Consider the following 22,695-nt stretch of genomic DNA (forward strand, 5'->3'; position numbering starts at 1 on the left):
AAACCCCCATATTAATTGTAATTAAACGATTATGCGGGCACGAGTTGGACTGAGTAATTAAGTAATCATTAGCTAAAAATGCCTCATATTATTTGGAAGAGTTGATGCTCTTACACTGGTGGACCGATATTAATACAACATAGCTGAGAACCACCGCAAGTAAATTGAACTTTCAAATGTAGAAAATCTCATCAAAATCGGTCGAATCGTTTTAGAGCTACGCTACGACGAAACAAACTCTTTTGCGTCGAAGTTTATAACACTAAACAATTTACGAAGATTAAATAATACGAAATAGTCATCATTAAATTTCATGCTAAAATAGATTTTGAGTTTCTTCTTCAATGTTTCATCGTAGAATTGTATATATTGTATCCCATTACAGATTTATATTACAAAGTTAAATGACCGCGCGTTCGGAAGTTAGTATCGGGATTTATTTTTTATTACAGACTGTTGCTTTAATAAAGATTCTTGTTTAAACAACGGAACAAAATCTTTTATCTTATAAATTAAGGGACGGAAGAGTTAAAAGACGGAGAATCTTCGAAAGAATTTTAATAAGTAGCGCACTAATGACGAGCTATGCGAAGATCGTCTCGAAACAGTTGGTATATAACTAAATTATAAGGAGTTTTCATATTAACTATAAATAATAACGTTCACATCGTAGTGTAGTAAATACTTTATCTCGTAATAAAGATATCATTATAATGTATTATCGTCCATAGAAATTTAGGTTATGATTTTGTCATCATGTCTCAATAAGTTAGCGCACTTTATAAGGCAATTGAGACGAATTATTAAGGAGGTTGCCGATTCGAGTCCTGCTTGGGTCCTTATATTAATCATTATTTCTAATAAACATTTTTGTTTATATAAACATGTCCGAGACCAGTGTTAGGTCTTTAAAGTTAATTAAAAATAATATATACGTAATATTGTACGCGTTTTATTTTGTAATATTAAATTCACTTGCACTTTTTTATGACGAAGACAATCTATTCTCCTATGCCATTTACCTACGATGTTGCCATACTCGGTTATGGTATAGCTGATTTGAATTTATATTAAAAATATATCTGAACGAAGTATCTTAGTTCAGGTTTATAAATTTACCTTTCATACATTTTTTTATTATAACATCAAAAGGTTTGATTTTATAAAATAAAATAATCACGAAAGACGAAATGACAGAAACTTAATTTCATTTAAAATTCAAAAATAAACCTTATTTCAAAGTATTACGGTTTATTTGTTGTTGCTAATTTGATGCCTTTAAATTATATACGCAGAAATAAGTATTTTTCAATCACCCGGTAATTGATTATAGAGGCCAGTTTTAGTTCGCAAGAAGCTCGCACGTCATGAACTCTCGTATAAACGACACGCGTTTTACTAAGCTTACAAAAGCATAATTAGATTCGTATTTTTTGTTCAGTTTGAAACCTACAATTACGCTAATCGTTGAGCATTCATATTACGAAAGAGACTTTAAAGATATGTGAACATGTTACAGTAAATTTGGTGGGTTTGTGACAAAACAAAAACCTTTTCTATAACAAACCTTTTACCGGGAGATTTAAAATCTCTGTTACATATATATACAAGACAGTAACGGACAAGAATAACAGATTTCTTAGGCAATCTTTAAAATTCATTTTAGCAAATACACCAAAATAATATTAATTATTTGATTCGAAACATTCCATATCTGGGGTGAAACTGAAAATTACGCGGACATCCGCATGTTCATGAATGTGAAATTAATAAAAAAATATACAAAAATTAAATTATTACATGAATTCCACAAATATTATGAGATCTAAGACTTTCGCGAGTATTCATTAAAATGAGACTAATATTTTTCGGATTTACTATGCGAATTTTATTATTTTAAAAACTAAATAATAGCCGCAATACAAAATAGGCGCGCTTCGAAGTCAGCAGCGTGTGAACACATATTGGACAAACCAGGCCACTATATTCGGTTTGATAAACCACAAATCCTCGCTCGTGAAGACAAGGTACATACCGAGGTTAATCCGCGAGGCTATTGAAATTAAAAAAAACATCCCAATTTAAACAGAGAAGATGGCTGAAATCTATCAAACCCCCTCCTTATCCCATGTCCGTGAACACACAGCAGGACCTCGTGACACCGTAAGCGCATTCTGCCAGCGTCCAGAGCGTTACACCAGAAAATTAAGAAATCGATGGCGGTAGATGACAAATGACAGGACCAACTGACAGACATTCACATCCCATCTGCCCGTGATCACGGTTGCTGAAGAGTAACCGAAACGTCGGGATTACGTAGCTTTTAAAATAATAAAATTCTCGTAGTAAATCCGAAAAATATTAGTTTTATTCCATAATTATTGTTGCAATTGATTTAATTAAATAACCACAGACATATTTTAACGTGAGGTTATTTACAATTGATTTATTAAAATAGTTCATGAACATATCAAATTCCTTTCATTTAAAACCCTCACCAATAATTTAATTTGTCGATCTGTTGGAAACAAGCAAATCACACCGATTCGAATTTCCCGCCTAACATACATAACTATAACACGTGTCACAGTCATGTGACAGATATCGCTACCATATGTATTTTGTAATACGCCCGATAGATACTTTGAGTCCAAAAAAAAACTCAGTACATCAAAACCTAACACTTAAAACTTTATAAGAATATAAAAATATTGAAAATATTTAATTAATTATTAATTCAATAATAACTGTTTCTAAGTAGGTATTTAACTATTTTCACGTTCACAGTTGTAAGATATCTTGTTATAACGCATTACACTCCAATATTTTCAATATAAATTTATTATTATAGACATGTACTACAGTAAAAATACGTAAGAATTAACCTAAGATTTTTTTGTTGACATAAAATTGTAAAAATTCCACTATATTCTTGTAATAAAACTGTGTAATATAAAAAAGTAACCAAATGAACGGAAATTATAATGTAACTTGGACATCCATAACTATACGTCCAATAATAAATAAAATTAGACAAAAAACACAAAAGTATAAATAATTTAAAGTAAAAAATATAAAAGAACGAATACAAGTATTTATAATACGAAAGTACAGATTACTGACCATATTGATAAAACAATTATTTATTTAATTTGTCAAATACAAAAGTCCATTTAAAATAAGAAAATACAAGTCGAATAAGATTCTTTATATTTCATACAACTAAATCAAAATTAACCTGTGACTGATAACCACATATTTCTTGTCCGATTTCAAAGAAATGCAATATTATATTTTAAAAAAGAAATAAGCAAAGATAATCTCAATATGTATCTTAGTTCTTCGTCTAAATATATTGGAGAAAACAGAATAAGTTTCTCCTTAAGATTTAATTTAGCAAACACGCTGAGAGACGTAAAACATAAATATTACGTACTTTACACGATGTGTCTAAAACATTTCTATTGGAACATCAAAAAAAGTGATTTCTGAAATTTTTTTACGAAAATAAAATGCAACAAAAATCATACAGTTAAGACATTATTGTTTAATTTATGTCAAATAAATTAGTTTATACATTAAAATCAGTTTATTTAAAAAAAATAAAAGAATTTAAATATAAGTAATATTAATTATTTCGATATGAATAGTCCATAATTAAAAATTGAAACTAAATCACATAGCAAGAGGAAGGATATGGAAAGACACAGTATTCTGTCATACTTAAAGGAATCAAGTCACAACAGTGTTTATTTGATTCCTATAAATAGAATTAGTTCGGTCTTTAATAAATAATTATATGTGTGATACAAAATAAAAAATAGTTTTTTCGTTAGTTCTTACCGTGGGAATGACTGAATTATAAATGTTTAACTGTTGCCTGACAAAATAAACATAAATCAATAATATAATACACTATATAATACTTCGTATTTTTCATCAAAATTGACTAGTATCTAAGATGTTTTAATAAGAAAAGAGATATTCACTAATGATTATTATAAAAGGAAATTAAAGATACTTACTAAATGTCTAAAATATAATGTTTAACCAAAAAGATTATCGCCTCTTGAAAAGTAAGAATTCATAATGACTTTTTTAGAAAATGTTATTTGTAAATGTTATGAGAAAAAATCATATTCAGCATCATATGACTATAAGAATTAATCTATTATATGAGATATATAATTGATGAAAAATTTGACTTTGAAATCTCCTTTTGTGGAATCGACTTACTCGTGTCGGTTTTAAAATTTGAAAAAAAAAACTCAAGCCAAATGTTGTGAGTCAATTGTTTGTTTTGTGTTACTGATTTAAACTCAACCTTTATAGTGTTTTTATAACTACTCATTTATTGATAACAAATTAGACATACAAATATTTTATCCACGACAACAGCACGGTGCCAGTTAGGCTGTGTTTTAAGTTTATTATATGTAGTAGGTAATTCTTTGTATAAACTCCAACTTTTATGAAAATTGTATACGTTATTACGGAAGCTCACAATGTACATTACGTTTTCATCCGACACAATAGTTACATAGAAATAATCTCTCTTACAACTAAATACAACCTTGATACAGTTTCAATAACTTAGCGTTCAAACACGAAGGCTGTATAAACGGCTCTACTAAGACTCCGCTGTCCGTCTATAATCAGTTTCTGTTCATGAACATTTATATTAACAAGATTAAAATTTTAACAAGCCTTAAATTCTTGTTCAAGCTGTAATAAAAACTAAATAGGGATGTATAACTAATATTAAAAGTAACTGTCATACCTAAAATGATTATTAGACGTTTTCATAGAAAAAATAAGTAATTTTACGTGCGTAAGTGCGAATGACAGAGGCAATTTTAATTTTCACTTTACTGACGATTCATGACTCATGATCTTTCTTCATTCGTATTTGGTGTTTACAAAAATAAATTGATCATTACAAATATAATTAAATAAAATATTTTGAAAAGAAAAGACTATTATAGTCAACCTGGAGACCACTCCAGATGACCACTACACCTGGTAATTAATGTTGACCAAATGCAAGAAGAAGACGAGACTTGGCCAGTCTTGGTCTTGCATCAAGACACCTTGTCTTGGTCTGGGATTGTACTCTTGGTCTTGCAGCAAGAGTCTCGCAGGTCTTGCAATTACCTATTAGCCTGTCGCTTTTTATTAAACGTTACTTAAGATATTAGAATAACGCAACAGAGTAGGTACATTTTGAGCTTGAATTAACATAGCCATGGTAAAAACCAACCAAATAATAAATGTCAAAACATTTTAGGAGAAATTCAAAAAATTGTATTATATGGGATAAGTATATAACTTAAATTAAGTGTCCAGTCCACTGAGTCTAGACTCTAGAGTATACTCCTTGAGTTAAAATTGTGTAAATACATTGCGATGCAACAGTCAACAGTCAAAAGTCAACAGTTATGCGTCTCATAGAGTCCCTAAGCGTATACCCCGAACTCCCTGAAATTACACTCAGTTCTAACTGCAAGACGCTAGAATCTCGCAGGCTTGGATTTGTTCTTGCTTAAATCTTGCAAAGTCAGTCTTGGTCTTGCTAAAATTAGGCGTTGTTGGTCTTGCAAAAATGCAAGAACAAGACCAAGACCGATTTTGGGCAACACTATTGGTGATTTGACCAATTGGATTTGAATTTTCTCAGCCATCAGACGGAGTACAGCAAATCAATACAGATGAGAATATCTGTCTACTTTTCATATTTAATAACATATTGTTCACGATTTATTTGCCTGTGATAAATGAGTTTTCATGTATCATAAACACAAGTTTATATATATATGATATAGATGTCTTCTCAGCAGTAATGGAAAATATGTACTAATCTGGATTATTCTTAATAATACTTCAAAATTACTTAAAGGACCGAATGCTGGAAGTTTACAGAGATTCATAGAAAAAAATGCAGTCAGTTTTTAAAACATAAGTTAAAAAGGAATTAATAGCTCTGCGACGTATCTCTTCTTAGATCCTTAGTAAATAATAAATTGATTTTTAAAGTAATCCTTGCAGCTTTAGGAAAATCTAAGCTCCGTTGCATTATTCTGAGACGCTAAAGTATAGTTTGTCACATTACAGCTTACTAGATAATGTGTCAAAGACAAACATATGCAGGAATTTTATATGTATTAAGCATAATAAACAAATATTCGCAATAATAAAAATACTATTAAATTTTTTTAGGCGTGACGGAGATATATATAAAGATAGAATGATACAAGTTTTGTACTTTGTCAATCCAGTAGAGAGTACTTAAACAAAAAAAAAACGAATCCGTAATGAGCTCGATAACAACTGAGAAGTTAAAATTCTGTTTACAGAAAATAAGGAAAACGAATGTTATATTTAACGTTCTCCTCCAAGTTGGATAGTGTCAATCTTAAAAAGTATCAACAATAATTCAATTACAAGGTGATAAGAAGATCAAATTCTGGCAAACATTAGGCCTAGAACGTGCACAATAAATAATTCAGTTAACCAAAGAGCTACAAAAAAAAGAATGCTTAGTCTCTGATCGCCACCCTTCGTACAAAGCGTTGGCTGTTTATCATTCAGTAGACTTCGGTAAAACTATAATTTTCAAAGACTTATAAATGAAAACTGTAAACTCTGCGTATGTAGCATAATTACGTAAACATAGACGAAGGGTAGATCTAATGTATGTGCTCAGATATAAAGAAGTATTTAAAATAATTCACTTGTGACTTTGAAATTCGATCACACAAAAACGATTTACAGAACTAAGCATTAAATTCGGTTTCATAGTCCATTTTTATATCCGAATTACTTTTAGTTGAAATTATTAAATACACAGAAGTTTGAATGTGGGTTGACTGTTTCGTATTCGGAACCTATTCTATCGATTTTTATGAAAATCATTTATCTATACAATACAAAAATATAATAAAAAAATACCGGTTATTTAAACCACGTCTGTTTTGGAGGGGAGCAGAAGTTTATGCACATGAAAAAAAAATACAAAAAATACTGAAGACATACATTTAACCTGTCATTAAAACGCGAAGTCTAATGGCAAGGCCAGTATCACGAGCATGGTATCGTAATGTGGTGACGACTGACGTCACCTCACTCCGGCGCTGGGTATCGTTCAGAGCGCACGTGTGCTACTTAAAAATGTGGTTGCTGGTATTTATTTGCGTGCTGGCGATATCACGTGCCCAAGACCCGAGGGTTAATACCACGCAGGGAATTATAATTGGCAGAAGAGCGCTGGATGGAGACTATCTCTCATTTTACGGAATACATTACGCCGGCGACACCTCCGGTGCAAATAGATTTAAGGTGAGGTTTTAATAGACATAAATCATAACTTACGACTTAGATTGGAGCAAACTGTTTTGAAACTGCTCGCGAAACTACTAGCACATACACTTTGATAACAGACGTATGCAAATATTTATTTTATACTTTGAACCTTACGGTTCATAAATGAACATAGCGAGGAATATTCCGTATAATTTCCATATCAGTATAGTTTAAAACTGATGCAGAAATTGATACCTAAGTTACCTGAACACAGGTGTTGAATTTGAATGCTCGTGCATAATCTATAGCAAATGTCTGCTATATACCATTATATAAATAAGGTTCTAATTTATTTATTTACTTCAGAAACTATAAACACAACTCCGTTAAGCTTCTGTCTGTGCATTACGTCATTATAATAATGGCAAATACGATGCGTTTCAATTTTGTGGCTGTCATCCAAAAACCAGTTTCAGAACTGGTAAATTATGCAATCAATAATGATCATTATGAACACTGACATAAGGAAGATAATCGTGTACTCGTATTTGTTTATTAAAAAAACTTTAACACAATCATAATGACTTTGAAGACTTGATTGTATATGTACACACCTATATACTGTAGCAAATTTCATTTAGCTTAAGGAAAATGTGTACGTTATAGTTTATAGGTACGGTCTTTTTGAGCTGGACGAAGTGTTAGTAAGAAATAAACAAGAATTGATAATAAATCAAACGATACCCAATGATAAGATAAAATTGCATTGGGCACACACACACAATCTCGAAGTCACAACGCTTTAATTGATTTACCTTAGAATATATTACAACAAATTTGACAAAAAAACTCCGAAACATTAATGAAACATTTTAATGTATAGAGAATATTCGGTCCAGTTTCCAGACTGATTTGTAATCTTTCATTTGGATTGAAAAATAATCTTAGCCGCATGTCGCTTGCCAAGTGCCATACGGCGTCCGATTGAGAAGTAGGCAGTCCCTTGGTAATTGTTTTAAATTTCAAAAATGTAGTAACCTTATTTCTAATATTCCAGGCGCCTTCACCAGCTCCAAAATATCCTGGAGATTATCACGCCATCGACACTGACGTAATATGCGCTCAACCTTCGTATAGAGGCATCATCGGAGTTGAAAACTGTCTGATGTTGAACGTTCTCACAAAAAACTTGACAACCCCCAAACCCGTTATGGTATGGATTGAGGGTGAAGACTATGAAAGCACCTCTGGGACACTGTACTCGTTCAGACATCTCGTGGAAAGTGGATTAGTGGTTGTTTCAATGAATTATCGACTCTCTATTTTTGGTTTCTTATGTCTTGGAGTTGAAGAAGCACCAGGAAATGCGGGATTAAAAGACGTCATCCAGGGTTTACAGTGGATTAGAGAGAATATTGCAGGGTTTGGGGGTGATCCCAATAATGTCATGCTGGTTGGCCATGGTTCTGCAGCTGCTATGGTCGATCTTATCACTCTATCGCCACTATCAAACGATTTAGTCCACAAAGCTTTAGTGCTCAGTGGCTCAGCTTTAGCTCCTTGGGCAGTTTCATTTAAACCTCTAGAGAGTGCTAGATATGTTGGGGCAAAACTAGAATACACACATAAATCTAGATCAGAACTTGCAAAATTACTCGCTGGAACTGACCTTAATGTCCTAAACGGCGTTCTTACTGATAACGATTTTTATAACGCCTCAGTACTTTTTGCACCCTGTGTTGAAGATGTCAATTTAAATCCAAACGAAACTGTTTTGTCCGATGCTCCAATTAATATATTACGATCAGGAAAATATTCTAAAATACCATATGTAGCAGGTTATACTGATAGAGAAGGTACAGTGAGAGCGCAACAAGCCGTTCTTAATAATTGGCTGTCAAAAATGGAAATGAATTTTAAGGATTTCATTCAGACCGATCTGTCGTTTAAGAACGATTCCAACAAAACTGCTGTAGCACAAGAAATACGAGAGTTCTACTTTGCAAAGAAAACCATAAACATGGACGTCATTGAGGATTATTTGGATTATCACGGAGACGTTTTAATCCTTATACCAATAATGAGAGGAGCGAGGGAGAGAGCTTTGACATCTCCAGATAATGTCAGATTGTTTGAATATGCTTACAGAGGCTCACATAACTCTGATTGGACATATCCAACCATACCAATAAACGGAGCAAAACATGGCGCTATACTTAATTATTTATTCGACTTCGACCTAAGAATTGGCGACAAGACGGCGCAAGAATCTATTACCAAACGCATTGTTGGATTAGCTTTCACTGGGTACGTTTAAAAGAAGAAGAAAAATATTTCTTAATTATTATTATTATGATTATTTTATTTCTTTAACATTATCATGTCATATTTTTCAGGAAACCCTTCCCCATGGACTACAACGCGACTACATGGGACGCGATTACACCCTACTTTATGCATATGTTGTACATGAGTGGCTCAGAAGTAGCTGACAAGCTGACTTTGTATAAAGAGGAGATGCAAGGCAACTTAAACCAGGAGCGAACAGAATTCTGGTCCAAGATATTTGACAGACATTACGAGGCACCTAAACCTGTGTCATCAGCGCAGACCTTGATCGGCTTTCATGTTATTGTATTGGTAGCGCAGCTTATGACAAAGTTGTTATAATTTAATGTTTTTTTCTAATTTTGTTCTTTAAGATAATGTAGTTATAATTAAGACTGTGAACCAGATTGCGTAATTATTACAGTATTTCAAAGCGCTTATATCATTCTCTTTATAATATTATTTTTTTTATTAAGATAAAACAAATGCATTCGTCCGTATTTTAAGTATTATTGTAAGTTTTATAAAAAATACCTTAGATAGATTGTTTTTCATACATTTAATAAACAATTTCATCAGCTGCGAATCATTCCCGACGATGGTCTGTAATGCATTCGTTTCTGATTTAAATCCAAATATAAATGTTTTATTGGAAATTTTACCTGTCCTTATTAAATATACAAACTAATATTAAAAATAAATCAAAATGTAATTCAATTGCGAAATATTTCTTCGTTTAAAACATAGAGTGATTGTTAAATTAATTTACATTTAATTTATATAAATATTTTTCTACGGTTGCTGATCAGTATGTATTGTTATATGACCTGGTTTGTAGAATGCTGTATTGTGGTTTGATATATACATATGTACACGGGTTATTTAACTTCACATAAATACAACTCATATAAAATATGTTAAATGCATAATTAATACGTCAATTTTACGTAAAAACTTCTATACCAATATTTATTTATTAAAGGTACAAAATTATCTTTTCCAGTCAAACCATGAAATTATAAAAGAAAGATAATTTTTTTTATCTTAATCTATAAAATATATAATTACTTTTTTATCATTTCAATTAAATCTATAAACACGATGATATACTCACAGAGCGTCCGTAAAATAACTTACCTGTAAGAAAAATATATTTATAAATAATAGTTACAAATATACAAGACTGAAGAGAGTCTATGTACTTTCTGTGTAAGGACATTACTTTTGAACCGAAAACCTAAATTCCCTCCAGAGAAAACTTACGTATTCAGAAAAAAGCATAAAAAATGCACAGTTACATTACCTTGTTTGTATCAAATAACGATAACAGAGAATATATAAGGGTATGTACAAAACAGATGTTGATTTTTCTTCATAATAAACACAATACATAAAAATATTTCAGTCTACAGGGAAAGCTTCAACAGGTATCTTAAAGAAAGAGCGCCGCGTTGTGAAAGTAAATAGTTTTTCTTTACCCTGCCAATACCTTTAACGGCCGGGAGCAGATTAATACATTTGATAACTAGTTCCCTTGTGTTAAGGTTTATTTCAGTCCGACACGCCGGATCGCCCGAAAGGACGCTGGGTGGTATCTTAAAAAAGCATTTCTCAGATAAATAAGGCTGTACGGCTGTGCGAAAAAATATCCAGAAAGGTTGCATTTCTGAGGAAATATTAATGAAGTTGTTTCACAGGATTTCTTAATCCTAGTTTATTTGAAGGTTAAATATATTACTTAACTTTTGCCATAACGGAAATTGTATGTATGTTGTCTTTTAAATAATAGATTCAAATATTAAATATATTAACTTTAAAAAAAATAATATAGAACTATCAAAATGTATGCAAATTAAAATTAACATAATTGTAAATTTCGTCGACGCTGTTTATTGTAATAGCAGCTCAGGTTTTTCGTGTCACCACAAAAGTTGTGGTTGGTCATTCACAAGTCCAAATCAATTTGGGACCGATAGTTAAGAGGCTTTGTGTACCGTGACAATATCATTATTACAGAATCACAGTACACAGTATCACAGTATGTAGCAACTAATAAAAGATTATATGTTGTAACAATCTCACCGTATTTCCAATACGCCAACATATCCCAAACTAAAAACGTATTTGCCGTTCAAACTAATGCCTTCGCTGGTGGAAATGAAAAAACTTATACCATTAATGTTATTTGTGTGCCAGCCCTCAGAGATTTGTCTGTTCGTTGCAATCTTGGAGCTCAAACACTCCCGAGCTTAACGTGTTGTTTTGGGAAAAGAGAATTTGATGAGCATTTCTAAATTAAAAACTGTTATTACAATTTAGGATGAGATTACTGTGGGAGTTTAAAAAGTGAGAGGTTTTTTTGTAAGAGTATAAAAAAACATGTTAAACTAATCGATTCATGGAGTTTTGCTTTTCATTTTATATTAAACGATCTTATATAGCATGAATACTTTACGTAAGTATCTCATGGTAAACTTCACAATAACATGTACGGAATCTTAATATGATATAGATTTTATTTGTTGTAACGTATTGGAAAATAGGGTGTTTATATAGGAACGTTTTGATGCCGCGGGCCACAGTTTATGTGCTGAATATCATAACAGAGGTTTAATAAGATAACAAAACACAATGCATATGCCAAAGGAACAGTGCGCAAATATATATTTTAGCAAATTATGATAACGGCGGTCCAAATCCCATCAAATCTGTTTTTGTATTTGACTCACGCGAACCGAATCCAAAACGGCCATCGATCTCATTTATGCATATCTGTTTTGTAACGAAATAAAATCTATACAAACAATTTTGTCTAATTTTTAGCTGCTTAAATCATCATCAGCCTATCGGAGCCCACTAATTAGCAATGGCCTCTTCTCACATGGAGAAGGTTAGAGCATTAATCACCAAGCTTGCTCAAGACGGGTTGGCGATTTCAATCTTATAATTTGAAATTATAAGACCAGGTTTCCTCACGATGTTTTCCTTCACCGTCCGTCAGTGGTGTCTAAATACTCTTAGAAAGTACATATGATTCGTAAAAGATCACATTGGTACTTGCCAGGTTTCGAACCCGCACCCTCACGTATGATAGGCCGGCCTTCAATCTCCAGGCCACCACGGCTTAGATGTGACACAATAAGTGCGATGATATTATTAAAATTAACAAAATAAGAACATTTATAAAAGTCCAAACAATTCACATGTAAGTAGGAATTGAATATAAGTTAAGTACTTAGTATTAATATGCGTCTCAAAATACTTGATAGACAGAAGCTTAAACACTGGGAATAATAAAAGAAAAGTAAAGATTTTAGCTACCTTTTATTATTCCGAGTAACCTTTGTCATAGAAAATATTAAAAGAAAGAAAAAAGTAAGAAGTTAAAGGTATAACTTCTTAAAATAATGTGGAGGTTCTGATTACTGTATGTTTATATTTGCTGTACGCCTACGTGGTGCAGAATCAAGAGGTAATTCTGTGTTTGAGTTGAACGTGGAACTGCGTGGGATGATATTGAGGCTGGGCGGCTATTATCAGACATTTATCATCAGTAATGGTGAAGTTCCCGTAATCTACTAAAATAAATTTTAGGTATATGATGTATCTTTGATTTGTTTGATATTTATAGTACTCTCATAAAACTGACACTACCAATTAGTGATGTAACAACAGGCTAACGAAAATTAAGAAATTGATTTCTTAATATAAATATGTATATGTTTAGTATGAGTATTTGTTAAATAATCACGATAGACATTTTAATTAAACTTCTAGTGAAACTGTATAAAGATCACATCACACAAAGTTGTATTTCGTAGCAATATACAACCAAAAAGCTATTTACATTACATGCCTTTATTGGGTGATTTTTTCCAATCATATATAATATTAATTACGTTTAAGCGTTGACCAGGATATGCTTATATTTTCTATCTGTTTTTCATATACGGTATACATTTGCTTCACGATTAGGTGACGGAACCAAATCTCGAGATACGTCATTCGATTGAACCGCTCTGCAGGCAATTTAGGATGACTGTGGTGTTCTGAAACTATAGTTTGTTAAAACTACTCACTTTCGTCTGCGTCCACGTTCGTGTTAATCTGTTTTTAAATTAATAACCATTTTCTGTTTATCGACCTGTTAATACTGACTTTACACAAAATTTCAGTTAATTTGGACCATGAAAGTTGAAAAACGCGGTTAGGTTTATAGAATTTAGTGTATATTATAATGTGTATAATATTAAAAGGCTTCGATATTCGTGTAAATATCTCAGAATATAAAATTACATTGTAGTTTTAATCATCACACGGCGGTCACGTGACGTTGTTTAGCATTTTTAGTCTTCTATCTTATTTCAACGATTTATCACTGCAACTATCTCGCATCGTCTAACGGCATTCGGTAGTGACAGCAGAATAGTATTTCGTTAATCGAGACAGTTGCCCTAACATATATAATTTAATACATTAATCGATTAATTTACGAACTGTAAATCTGGTCACCCTCATTGTTTTTTATAAAGATTTATGTAGATCAAACGATAAATAAAATAAGTTAATCTTACATTCGTATTCATATACTTGAAAGTTAATGAAAAATATGTTTCATAAAAAGCAATTACTGTTTGCGCAATATTAAAGATCCGTCTGACGTTACCAACTAGCCGGGGGCTGTTGGAGCCAGCCAATCTTGGTTTAATCGCTTATTTCCAGCCTCCGAGAGATTTATACTAACAAGTACGACGTATTGGTTAGGCTATCGGCTATGAATAATGCGGGATATCAACTATTTGACTACGAAGAAAATAGTTAAGCCAAAAGTACTTTGTTAATACGAAACGTAAGTATTTCATGTATTCACTAAATTCCGTTTTTGGTGTAATTTAAGTTATTTTTACATCGTACAAAATGATAGACAAAAACAAAGGTGTGTTACTCGGTAGGCACGTATGTGTTTTGTGTATTTTTAATCTCACAATTTTTACGATAAGATGCGTGCCACACGACCGTCATCTAAATATACAAGAGAGCTTTTTTAAAGCACGAAAGAAATAAATATTTACATTTCAAATGCAACTAATAATAACACGACCTTGCTTACTTTATTTCGTTGGTCCGACGGACTTTGCTCCGATCGACAAGCTTTTCGTTACTATTCAAGGTATTCCCAAAAACGCCTACATTTCATTTAATATCATAATAACAAAACAAATATTATAATGAAGAAGAAATATAAATGTAAAACCTTTTATAATTTGATGTGTTTGAAACATAGATAATTTTCTTCTAAACTACGTTAATGCTAGTGTCATTAAGAATTTTAGTCAAAAAAGATATGGTCAAGGAGACTAGAGACGTCACCGCTGCCGCTCATCGTGTAACGCGTGAATATTTAAGAACTATTCCCTTTCATAAATTTAACGCTACACCGGCGCCTGTCCAATCATACCGGAGATGTTAAATTTAACGAATAAATTTATATTGATCAATAAAATATTTGCTTAGGACAGATGCGTAAATACATTTCTTTGCTGGATAATGTTATATGTATTTTAAACATCTGCACATAGTACATATAAATTCACGTATTATATCTCATATACTTAATGAAATACAATATAAAAGTCTCGATAACTTTCAAATTTATAGGCAATATTGGATCTAAATTAAATCTAAGTCGAATCGAGCACTGTAATTCTTAGTATTGTATAGTCAATTTAATCACAAGCGTTTGAAGTTTTTTCATCCATAAATGGTCAGCTATAGGAACGTTTTGGATGATTTATGTCTGAAAAACATTGATACCAACGGTGTTCAGGGGGACGATTTAAGCTGGTGCTAAGAGTAAAATATGTATTGTGTTCGTATATAAGTTGTTGTAATTATAAATAACTCTCTTCCAATGTATGCGCTGTTTCAATGAAAGTAACATATAGTGTATCATATAAATAGTATGACATCTCCACACTTCCAACCACCGTCGCAGACTAACGAACTCACTAAGAATAAGTTCGTCGTAGATTTGTAATTTGTATGTGGTAGAAGTGGTAGCGGGAGGTATAACAGCTAAATATTGTTACGACCTACGAGAAGACTTTATAAGTCTGCAAGAATAAATATGTACACAAATTGTTTTAATCTTAAAAATGATATTATATATATCAAAATCGTTTGTACTATCGAAAAGTAATACTAATGAATCCGTAACTATTCCTGCCCATTACAATATTACTTACTAAAGCCGATTTCAATCCCCTAATGATTCCACCAATCTCTTCCGTCTTTTCCATATTCGACACTTACTTCCACTTCGTATTATTTTCGTCCGAGCTCTTGAATATTATCAGTTGAATGTTGATAAAATAAGTGCCTATATTTGTATCGAAGACAATGTTATAATATTTTTGTTTGCAATAACAAAATCTATGGATACCATTAATCATATATAAAAAATTTCCAACTGGAAAACCAGTTAATGATTGTTACATAAGATTCGCAAGCGAAGCCGTTAAAGGCTGTAGGTTTATAATAAACAGAAGTACGGTATGCGTAACACAAGTTCTCGTAATCGCACAACGTGCGAAGCGTTCCCCGTCTCTCATTCCGTAACCCACATCAATACTACATGTGCGAGGATTCATCAATGAAAAACGGCCCACACTCCGTATGTAGTCCCATGTAAAACTTGAGGTTAGCTTACAGCACTTCAGCTCAATGAACACGTGTACCGAATAGTTTTAAATTAAAAAAATTTTGTATATTAACTTCGCATAAATTTACACTACAGAGCGTAGAGCAACCATATTTAACAATGTTATGAAGTAATCCTAGAAATGAAACTAAGTTTTTCGGATACTATGCGATACTATTTTTATTATTTGATTTCTAAATTTTCCAGAAGTTTCTATAACTTTTCAGCACCAGTGACCAATTTCATCGCACTGCCCGAGGTCACGGTTGAAAATTTTCAATATAAAATATTAAAAAACGCGTTGTTTGAATGTGTACAGATGTGTACAATCAAAATATCTTATTTATCGTCATCCTAGAATCATAGAAATTTCCAATACAACTGCATTTTTCACATGTTAATACATGTGAAAAATTATCCGGAAACCATATTTTCTGTCATTCAGTCAATCTCTTTGAGTACATTAAGTTTAAATCGATATCACTATAAGAAAAAGAAATTATCTTGTCTATATTTTCGTTTTTTTATCGGCTCAGTATACTGTAACTTCGACAAATGTTAATCACAAATTCTAATATAAATTTATTATAATCAAGATAACTAAACTAATTGGACGATTGACTACATTACATTAATAAACTTGATCAAATAACATTAATTGGATTAACGGATTTGTACGCTAACATTTCCAGAGTTGTAGTTGTAGTGATTAGTCTAAGAGAGTTGTGAAAGAAAAACCAAGAGGGAATACGGTAGTTTTATTTTTTGCTAAGCACAGAGCAGATATAGAGTTAAAAAAGAAATGTTCCTCGGAAGGGAGCTACGTGAAAATGGTAAAAAACAACTGTACAACAGCATTTTCCATTCCCCAATACATTTTCTCCTTCGATTACTTTCAAGTACTAAAATATTGCGTGATAAAGTCAAATTAAAATTGTAAGTTATTTACATACTAACATTATTATATATTTCTTTGTTCATTATGTTCATTATACATGTGAAGTTATATACTTATATATAACTATTTTTCTATTCAGTTTTCTTTCCTACATAAATCGTCTTACGATTCTTTACGCTTGTGACGTGTGATATTGCTTTTCTGGTACAAAAAAGCTATCAAACGTCAAATAGAACTGTAATAAAGTGGTCCTGGGAAACACAAAAGTTGTTGCATTTTTCTGATCTCCAAACATGATAGAGAGATAAAATAAAGGTTTATGAAGAACATTTTATAAAGCAACTAATACTGATATTATATTGATTATTGATATATATATATATCAATAATCAATACAAGTTTGTCTCCTGTCTGTACAAACAATTTGCAAATCACAATAATATCATTGATAGAAACAAAATGGCGGAGAATTGTAACCGACACTAAACGAGATTACAACTGTAATGAAATTTAAACCTTTTTCATACTGAAACAAAATCTATTATTGTACAAATTTTATATTGAGAATACTTTTTCAAGATCAAACAACAATATGGCTGTAAAAATGTATTGAAAAAAATAACGGTCGGAGAGATATTTACAAAATGTGAATTTATTTAAACGAGAACATTTTCAGATGGAATTTCCCTTTTCAGGTCGTTTTATATTTCCATTTGAGAGACACTACGTGTATCTATTTTTGTATTAAGAGTATCTAACATTTTGACATCTGAATACGGCTTCATTATAAAAAATATCTACCCTTCATGGCGAATTAAAAAAAAAACTGCATAAATCACGTTTTTTTTTTAAGAAAATTGACTTAGATTTTATATAAATTCATATCAAAAGAAATGAATAAGTACATCAGTTAACATGCGTTGCTCATGTCACAGCACTATTTACATTTGAAATACGAGTATTGTTATATACTGAAACAAAAATTAACAATCATAACTGGGTTAATGACATTTATTATAATACATTTACTCATACTCTGTAGCAAAATTACTAAATTTTAACTGTAAAATATAGATTAGAATAACTAGTATAACTCTGTATATATTGTGTAAATTTACCGAAATAATGCATGAAGTTATCAGACGGAGCCGCGGGAAAAACATAGTCTAGTCTATAAATTTAAAAACTATACCGATATGAAAAACACATAAACGCTGTTCTCGATTCCGGACGCCCAACCGAAAAAGCTCTCGATATTTTTCGGAGAGCACACGAATCAACGTGATCGTTGCAAAGTAATCGAAACCTGATGCAAAATTTAAAAAAATATAGGCAAACACGTCATTTCCTATAAATGTAGTTTTCATTTCAATATTTAACATTAAATTCATATCATAGTGTCCAATACTATCCAACATTTAATTCTATAGTTATAAAATGTTTTGCATTTCGTCCACGGTTGTTAAACATGACGCTATTCGAAAGACTATGTTAAGGACTGTATTCTAATGCCACAGATAATGCCAGCTTTGTTTATTGTATTACATAAGGAGGTCGTACCACATAGGTGGTATATGAATAAATAATTCTAATGAAGTTACTTATATTAATGTTTAAATAACGTTGTTGTGGCTTTATTTATAATTATTAACCTCCGTGAATTCAGAGTGGTATGATTACGTTTTATCTGTGTAAATATTATTTCTGTGTTAAAACAACGTACCATATTAATTCGTATGATCATATATGACGAAAAAAATATTGAAATCGTAAGCAGAGCTGGGTATTACAGGGTATTAAGCGTACTTTGGCACTGCTGACGTCAATTGATCCATAAATCAAAGTTTACATAAAAATGTTACCAAACAGTGATAAATTTACATCAAGGTTCCCAACTCGTATCATCGAACTAAAAAAATATTTGAAATACTAGTTTACGTTGGTGACGTCACCCGTCCGGACTTCGATTATATAAAAATAATGTGTCCTTAAAGAAAATAGCCACGATAACCAACTGGCAGGACATTCAGTATTCTATGTCACGTGACTTCATTGCTTAAGCTGTCACTCGCAAACATCATCAAAATCTGTCCAGTAGTTTTTCCGCGGCAGAGCAACATACATCGATGCATCCTCACAAACTTTCGCAACTATAATATTAGAATGTCATTAAGTATAAATAAACATAATTAATTTAAAACTTACTCGTTATTCGCTCCTATGACAGTTCCTAATAAAAAATGTCATTTTTCTTATATCTTTTCAATTTTTAGTCCGAAAAGCGACGATAAACAACATCAATCCATACAGCCTAGTCATTAGTTTGCAGACGATAACAATGGCAGCCGTTTGACGTTTAGTTTCTTTTTTTTTTATCGACGCTAGTATCCGTCGACTGCATAATATATACATCCTATGATACGTCAAATTATTCCATGAATTTATGATTAATAAACAGTGTGACTTACTCATTTCTCGGTTATAAAAATAAATAATTTGAAATAAATATATAAGAAAAAACTCAAATTTAGTACATAATTATTAAAAAAAAAAGTGCTATACTTTTTGGGCAGAGAAACGTAAAATATAGAATCGTTTTCAATACTCTTATTATAATATTTCTTTAATAAAGCAGTTTCTTAAGACCTTTGTATTTTCCATATACTTGAATTTATATACATTTTTATGAAAAGACGATGTAAAATCTCACTTAGGAAATATATACCGTAAAAAAACGTAGTTCTAGGTTAATAAAAAGATCCGAATAGTGTCTTAAGAAGAACCAGTGTTGACATAAATATGATACTGTGATAGACTCTAAAGCTATAAATAGCTTTCAGTAACGAACACTCATTGAAATTCAACTTGGAAGGTGAGTCGATAAACATGAATTATAACAAAGTCAACGTCTGTAATAGCAATACGTGTTAATTTTATCCTACTTCAAAGCCAGAAAAGAGGGTAATGCTTTATATAGACGCGCCTAAACAGAACAACGCAGTTTGCAGAAAAATTTAAATTAGGAACCGGTGTTCGAATAAGTTTCATATTGCTTCTGCGTAGACAAAACAAAAAGCTTTAAAAATTAACAACACGCAGTTCCTACACAATGTCACAAATTCCGTGCTCCCTTTCAGGAGTTTTATTACAGCTAAACAATAAACAGACACACTTACATTGATGTATGTATCTTTTTAAATAAATAAGCAAACATAATACACCAAAAAAATACGTCGATAAGAGCTTAAATTAATTTTTCCAATTAAAACTGGCTGTTCGAATATTCTTTTCCTATTTTCAGCATAAAATTGATAGTTTTATAGATGTGGACGATATAATGAACGTTACCCGCAATTGTACACATGATTTATTGGTAATCGACCGCACTGTACGTTGCAAACGCGTTCCTAACCGCATCAGCTCCACGTATTTGTACCAAGTCACGTATTTTATAGGTCACCTAAATAATTTTAAAATCTGACTTAAAATATATATGTGTGTATCTGGCTCGATCGCATGAAATAGTGTGTGGATGTATGTATGTTGGATTAGGCAAGTGCATTTCGTGTACTGAATTAAGCATATAGTAAAACAACTTAGTAATTAAATGAAAAGTAGTGCGTATTAAGGATAAGTCGCCCCATAACGTATCCGTCATTGAATAATACATATTGTAGGCGAAAAACAAATACGTAGAAAGCATCTTTTACTAGATAAGTCTCCATTTTTACAAAATCTACTTCCCCCTTTTATCAAATTCCGATTTTGGCCATGTTTCATTTCAAGTGGTAATTATTATAATTACAAAATATCTTCATATAATAAAAACCGCCAGTGATTTTCACATAGCAATTATTCGTGAAGCACTTATTCGAGTAATCATATACCAAAAAATCATTATATTCTTACACCTCTGGACCAATATTATCTTACATAGCCAAAAACGCTCGCAAGACAACAGGCTTTCAAATGAGAAGAACCGCATCAAAATCGGTTGAGCCGCATGATATACACAGACATTGACGTCAAACTTACACCCCTCTTTGTGACTCGGAGGTTAAAAATACGAACGATTTAAAAAGCCGTCCTGATACTATTGACATATTTGCAAACACCTAAGTTTTATATTAACAAAGAGTTAAAACTTTAATATGGTCAGCTCCCAAATATTATCTTTTTATTTCTTATAAATTACATAAAACAATATTATGAAGCAAGTCTACGTCTTGGTTTATTCGGGTTCCCTTATAGGACCTAATCATTTAACTCCCTGCACCGCACTGTTTTCATTTAGCAAATTGTCCGTGTACCGTATTTTCAATATAAACGAAAGTCGTAAGCGTTTGTAAGCGCAACATCACATTTGCTTCTCGATTCTCATTAAGTAATGCAAACCATTATATCGCTTTGATATTAATTCTATGTATGCAACATTTATTAATGACGCGTTCGCCTGATCCTTAATGAATATCAAATTAGTTTTACATATATCCGAAAATTTGATAGGACAATTTTATATGAAATAAATATAAACGTAATATTGAAGAACTTATTGAATTGACATCTAAGGACTTGTACAGCAAGAACTTATTATTGAATTTAAAAAATTATTTATTTACTTGCCTGTGTATGAAGGGTTATGATTTAAGTATGTACTTAGTAATCGCTACATACACTTTCATATATTTTGGTATTTAAAATGTCTCTGAATACTTCGAGCAATAATATGTTACAGAAACTCAATAAAGCAAATATAATTCCTCATTAAACGGACTCAATCAATTCGTTGCGAGTTTTTTTTAATAATTTACATAACATTTCACTCACCTTGGCTATAGTTTTACATGGTTTCTGTGTGTACGCCGATGTAAATAGGATTGTATGTATCGGCGCCTCCGTGGGTATACCCAGGGAAGTCATCTCCAAACAGTCAGTGAGTTAGTGTATTACCAGATATCATAAAACAATTGTCACATCAATTATTTCCATTAAAAACACTGAACTAACATTTGCTAACTATCTGTATTACGTTGTTTTATTTCATTAAATAATAATGAGATTATTGAAAATTATTATATAGTTTTGATATCGTTTCATCTAATACTAATAACCAGATGAGACGTTCCTTTGAAATGATACCAAGGAAATAACAATTGCAACAACAAGAAAAACACAGGACGACATGTGTCACCATATCAAAACACTATCAGGAATGTCACAGTAATGTCGAGGAGCACTGCGCAACACGCGTTGTCAGTCTGTTAAATAAACACGAAGCGAACACACAACCTTGGTAGAAGGTAGCTATTTAATATTTTATACGTGCTATCTTGAGTCTGCAGCTTCGCTTATAACTATTAACAACAAGCCGGTTAATTTTAACTAACTTCGTTAAAGAAAATCTGTCTTGCATTATCTCAAATATGAACAAACATAGGTACATGCATCCATAAATACTTTTACGTAATTT

At 31.6% G+C, this 22,695-nt stretch overlaps 2 protein-coding genes across 8 annotated transcripts in view; one reads left to right on the forward strand and one right to left on the reverse strand.

Annotated features, from left to right (window-relative positions):
• Positions 1-22,695, reverse strand: part of LOC116771730 (transient receptor potential cation channel trpm) — a 133,883-nt gene that overhangs the window by 90,666 nt on the left and 20,522 nt on the right. The window contains exon 1 of one of the 7 annotated variants that reach the window (XM_061528217.1): positions 22,053-22,408. The exons of the other annotated variants lie outside the window; for them this stretch is intronic. Coding sequence (XP_061384201.1) covers positions 22,053-22,145 — 93 coding nt within the window. The 5' untranslated portion in view covers positions 22,146-22,408. Of the gene's footprint in view, positions 1-22,052; positions 22,409-22,695 lie in introns of those variants that run through there. 7 annotated transcript variants of the gene reach the window in all.
• LOC116771731 (venom carboxylesterase-6-like) lies at positions 7,113-10,269 on the forward strand. Its single transcript, XM_032663670.2, has 3 exons — positions 7,113-7,335; positions 8,357-9,606; positions 9,696-10,269. The coding sequence occupies exons 1-3, from the start codon at positions 7,168-7,170 to the stop codon at positions 9,967-9,969; spliced, it is 1,692 nt and encodes a 563-aa protein (XP_032519561.2). The 5' UTR covers positions 7,113-7,167; the 3' UTR covers positions 9,970-10,269.

The sequence above is a fragment of the Danaus plexippus genome (assembly GCF_018135715.1).
Source record: "Danaus plexippus chromosome 16 unlocalized genomic scaffold, MEX_DaPlex mxdp_23, whole genome shotgun sequence".
Lineage (NCBI taxonomy): Eukaryota > Metazoa > Arthropoda > Insecta > Lepidoptera > Nymphalidae > Danaus > Danaus plexippus.

Excerpts from the sequence above, each read along its gene's own strand:
- LOC116771731 (XM_032663670.2), top strand. The coding sequence starts at position 7,168 with ATGTGGTTGCTGGTATTTATTTGCGTGCTGGCGATATCACGTGCCCAA. Across the intron at positions 7,336-8,356 it reads CCGGTGCAAATAGATTTAAG|GCGCCTTCACCAGCTCCAAA; the intron begins GTGAGGTTTTAA and ends CTAATATTCCAG. Across the intron at positions 9,607-9,695 it reads GTTGGATTAGCTTTCACTGG|GAAACCCTTCCCCATGGACT; the intron begins GTACGTTTAAAA and ends CATATTTTTCAG.